Genomic DNA, 4,746 nt, shown 5'->3' on the forward strand with positions numbered 1-4,746 from the left:
AGGATTTAAAATATCTTGTGATAAATGTACCATCCGTTCATTGCAGGAATTTGACAAAATACAGATAAGAACAAAGACAAGAAAAGCCACTCATCAGTCCCTCCTTCTGGTGTTTGCTTACACACACGCACGCGCACACACGCGCTCACACACCACGTATCTCGTTGCTGCGCAGACCTCATCATCCGTGACAAGCCCCGGTGTTTCATTAAACACCCAAACCAGACGGTCGCAGCCAATTCGTGGATGCAGCCCAATTTCAGAGACGCTGAAACAGGAAGAAACGTGCACCGTAGGACACATGACACCCAGTATGCACATGTGTGTATCTGGGGGTATACTTTATTTATTTTAACATCTTTATTGGAGTATAATTGCTTCACAATGCTGTGTTAGTTTCTGCTGTATAACAAAGTGAATCAGCCATATGCATACATATATCCCCATATCTCCTCCTTCTTGCGTCTCCCTCCCACCCTCCCTATCTCACCCTGGGGGGTATATTTTAATACGGCAACATTTGCAGTGCTTTTCACTTGATCATTGCAAGCAGTTTCCTGTATCACTAATTGTTCATCAGAAATGAAATCCTGACGGTCTGTGCACCACCACGTGGATGTGCCACGTCCACTCAGGTGCCTGTTGAAACCTTTTGAGGTTTTTAACCGTGTAAATAACGCTGTGATGAACATCTTTGTACATACGTCTTTGCGTTCCTATTGCTTCAGTGTGGATTCCCAAAGGAAATTCCAAAGGGTATGTATGGACTGTGGTAGCTCTGATACCTAATAGCCCTCCACAAGGGCTGCAGTGGGTCCACAGTTCCAATTTTAAACCAGGCCATCTGCCCTTTGTCCCAGCCCCACCCCTGAGCGCAGGAGTCTGCAGAGAGGACTTGGCCCTGGCTGGCCCCACTCACGCTGGCCTCCCCTGGCCTCTGCAGACTCCGATGAGAAAACCCTGCCCATCTCGGAGCTGGTGGGCATTGCAGCACAGGTGGCCGAGGGCATGTGCTACCTGGAATTGCATAATTACATCCACAGGGATCTGGCCGCCAGGAACATCCTCGTGGGGGAAAACAACAGCTGCAAAATCGGGGACTTGGGGCTGGGCAGGCTCATCAAGGTAGGGCCAGGGGAGGGCGGAGAGCAGAGGGTGCCGGGAGCTGGAGGTTCCCGTGGGCCTCCCGCCCTCAGGTGAGATGTGGGCTGTGGAGCCCGAGCTGGGTCTTCTTTTTTTAAAAATTATTTTATTTTTGGCTGCATTGGGTCTTCGTTGCTGCATGCAAGCTTCCTCTAGTTGGGGCGAGTGGGGGCTACTCTTCATTGCGGTGCGCGGGCTTCTCATTGCGGTGGCTTCTCTTGTTGCAGAGCACAGGCTCTAGGCGCACAGGCTTCAGTAGTTGTGGCACGTGGGCTCAGTAGTTGTGGCTCGCGGGCTCTAGAGCGCAGGCTCAGTAGTTGCGGCACATGGGCTTAGTTGCTCCGCGGCATGTGGGATCTTCCCGGACCAGGGATCGAACCCGTGTCCCCTGCATTGGCAGACAGATTCTTAACCACTGCGCCACCAGGGAAGCCCCCGGAGCTGGGTCTTAACGGGATCAGGAGGCTCCTGGGAGGGCAGTGCAGGCACTTGGCTGAGTCCAGGAGGACAGCTACACGGGGCCAGCTCGGGCGCCCAGCGGCTGGGGGCAGCACAGCAGGGCATGGTGCGCAGGTGGCAGGGCATGGGGGGAGCGGGCCCAACCCTCACTCGCCCTTGCCCAGTGTCCTGCTTCCATGCTCAGCCTGGCCCAGCAGGCAGGCGATACCAGCACCTCCGGGACTCTCAGTCACACGCTGAGAAATTGAGGGGTTCCTTTAATCGTGATGCCCCAGAGCTAAGTGTCAGCCATTCCAGTGTGCTCCTCGAGCGGGCCCCAGCGTCACGCCAGCTTGGCTGCTAACTCACCGCCCCTCCCGGTGTCTCCTTGCAGCTCACTTCTAGAGAAACTCTGCCCCTTGTCCTGGGAAGCTCTCTGCTGGGTTTTGCGACTCTGGTCCTCTGGGGCGGGCCTGTTGGGGCGGGTTCTGCCTGCTCAGCTCCGGCAGCACGGGTCCCAGGGAGCCCTGACGCAGTGTGGGTCCCGACCGCACACTTGCCCACCAAGCACTGGGCTCCCGGAGCCTGTCCATGCTGTGGGGAGGGAGGGTGCAGGCGGCCCCCAGGCCCGCCCCCAGCGTGTCTGATCACAGAACGTCTACCTCTTCCAACCACAGCATCCCTTACAAGTGGACTGCCCCCGAGGCACTCTCCCGAGGGCATTACTCCATCAAATCTGACACCTGGTCCTTCGGGGTTCTCCTCCATGAGATTTCCAGCAGGGGTCAGTCAGATGCCCTGTCCAGATACTGGGCACCCAGAGTTGCCAACTGCGGGCAGGGCGGGAGGGGGCCGTCACCTGGACATGGCCCCTGCACCATTCACTGGGTGCCTGATGCCTTCCAGGCATCACCGTCCAGAGGGAGGGCGTTAGAAGTGAGTGCCAGGGATGCAGAGGGCGAGGGCACAGCCCAAGGCTTCCTGCAGGAGGGAGGGCGGCACTGGCCTCCCTAGTCCCTCTTGTCCGGCCCGCCACAGGCATGTCCATACCTTCCTGAGGGTAGAGGCGGGCTACCGCATGCCTTGCCCCCTGGAGTGCCCACCCACCACACACACAAGCTGATGCTCTCGTGCTGGCACAGGGACCCCGAGCAGAGGCCCCGCTACAAAGGGCTGCGGGAAAAGCTCTGCAGCCTCAGAAGGTACGAGAACCTGCTCTGAGTCGGCCGCCTGCTTGCCACTGCCTGAAGGCCAGGCCAGCCCTCGTGAGGGGCCTGAGCAACCTCGGATCATGGGAGTGGGCTGACCCAGATTTACTGAGGATTTACTGAAGGTACCAACAGCTCCCAGAATCAACCGGACACTCCCGAGAAGGGGCTCGGGCAGCCCTGGGCCCACCTGTTGCCCAGTGCAGCCAGGAGCTGGGACTGCCCCTTCGCCTGACACCAGCTCCTGGAAAGTGCTGGGACCTCCACAGCCAACACCTGCCCTGGGGCTCCAGGAGCCAGGTCGCCCCTCCTTCTAAGGGAGTGGACCTGTCCCTGGTCCTGACCCAAAGCCCACCAGCTGTCAGGACCAGGGCTGATCTTCCCTGGCCGTGCGTGGTGGGGACCTAGGCTTTGGCTGCACTCCCTTTGCCCTCTGGCCTTGCCTGAGACCTGGATATAAGGGGGTGTGGACCCCCCAGTCCTCTGTGGAAACAGGGGCACTGACGCCTCTCCCCGGGGCCAGCCGCTGTTCCTATCCAGCTGCCTCGGCAAACGGCAGCTGCCCCCGGGGGGTCTGGGGGGCCACGTCTGGACACTGTGACCGAAAGGACTGGGTGGGTCAGGCTAACTGTGCCTGGACACACTGAGGGCGGGCAGGACAGAAGGTGCAGCCTTTGCGGGCCACGAGCCACCCAAATGCCTTGGGATGGACTCCCGACTCCCGTGACTTAAGAGCGGAGCTGGGGCGGGGTGGCCAGCTGAGCCCAGCCCACTAACCAGTGGAGACCACCCCTCTAGGCCCCCGCCCTCACACCAAGCCTCTGTCCGCTCCCTCACTGAATTGCCCTCTCCTGACCCCCAGGCCCCGGTCAGTCTCTGCCGGCCAGAGGCATGTGGACGCCACCAGCCTACCCCCCATGCCTGCCCCCAGGAGGCCAGCATTGGATGAGAGCACTCCCCAGCCACACACAGAGCTCCCAAGTAGGACTCTGCACAAAGCTGGGCTGCCCCGGGTGGGGCGCCGTAGAGCCTCCCACACCCCCTTCCCCTCACCCTTAAAGTTTTGGCTGCCGGGGGCCCTGCCCAGAGTGTGCCTTACAAGAGGCTACAGGAGACGCCGCCCTTACTGGAAGGCACGTGGGAGAGAGCAGGGCGCGTGAGCTGCTCCACACCAGGTTGAGGATGGCCTCCTCGAGGGCACCGGGCCCGCGTCTGAGGGCGCCAGGCCCCGCGTCTGAGGGCTCCGGACCCAAGCCAGAGACCCTGTCTCCTGCCGCGGCAGCAGGGGCCGAGGCGGGCTTACTCAGAGGACCCCGACCTCAGTGGCTGCCCTGGGACTGCCTGCTCTCCCCGGCTCCCCAGGATAGCAAGGCACCCCACCTCTTCTCAGATACAAGGCTCCACACTCACCGGAGCTGTCTGCCCACGTGAACCGGAGCCAGATCTCAGAGGTGGCCCGCTAGGGAGGGACCCCAGGAGGGCCCAGGAAGTGAGAAGTTTGAGGGGTTGGTGACTTCTCCCGCGGGGGTGGGGGTGGCATGGAGCTCACACACACACCACGTGGCTGCTGGCTGCTTGTTTATTTTCTACTCGGTGCAAGGCACAGGTTAGAGGGCGCCGGGGAGGCTCTCATGTGGCTTGGATAGTAAAGAGTGGAGTTCTCTCAACTTCCTTTTTGGTGTTTTGCTGTTTTGATATTAAAAACCCAACTGCTTGTGTTGGCTGCAGCCTGATCACTCTCAGGGAGGGGAAGGAGGGGGGCTCTGATGAGCCCAGCGCCTGGGGAGGAAGCCCACCCGGCAGCTGGTGGTGGCCACTCAGGACGGGGGCCTGGAGTTGGTTTGGCCAGGCTGGCCGCCAGGCTGCTGCTTCCCCACGGCTTCCCGAGCCGGGTCACAGGTGATCATGCCGGTGGAGGCCTGGGCTGGTTCTGAGCTGGAGGAGAGCACGTGGTCAG

General features: G+C 60.5%; 2 protein-coding genes across 2 annotated transcripts in view; one reads left to right on the top strand and one right to left on the bottom strand.

Annotated features, from left to right (window-relative positions):
- The window catches only part of PTK6 (protein tyrosine kinase 6), a 4,435-nt gene extending 1,633 nt beyond the window's left edge, over positions 1 to 2,802 (top strand). Inside the window, 5 exon segments of the mRNA XM_024750169.1 lie at positions 226 to 311; positions 840 to 1,130; positions 2,235 to 2,369; positions 2,596 to 2,689; positions 2,692 to 2,802. Coding sequence (XP_024605937.1) covers positions 226 to 311; positions 840 to 1,130; positions 2,235 to 2,369; positions 2,596 to 2,689; positions 2,692 to 2,802 — 717 coding nt within the window.
- A 1,652-nt stretch (positions 2,803 to 4,454) lies between these two features.
- Positions 4,455 to 4,746, bottom strand: part of PPDPF (pancreatic progenitor cell differentiation and proliferation factor) — a 1,514-nt gene continuing 1,222 nt past the window's right edge. The window contains exon 5 of the mRNA XM_024750337.1: positions 4,455 to 4,724. Coding sequence (XP_024606105.1) covers positions 4,607 to 4,724 — 118 coding nt within the window. The 3' untranslated portion in view covers positions 4,455 to 4,606. The remainder of the gene's footprint in view (positions 4,725 to 4,746) is intronic.

This window comes from Neophocaena asiaeorientalis, unplaced genomic scaffold (assembly GCF_003031525.2).
Source record: "Neophocaena asiaeorientalis asiaeorientalis breed wild unplaced genomic scaffold, Neophocaena_asiaeorientalis_V1.1 scaffold606, whole genome shotgun sequence".
Taxonomy (NCBI): domain Eukaryota; kingdom Metazoa; phylum Chordata; class Mammalia; order Artiodactyla; family Phocoenidae; genus Neophocaena; species Neophocaena asiaeorientalis.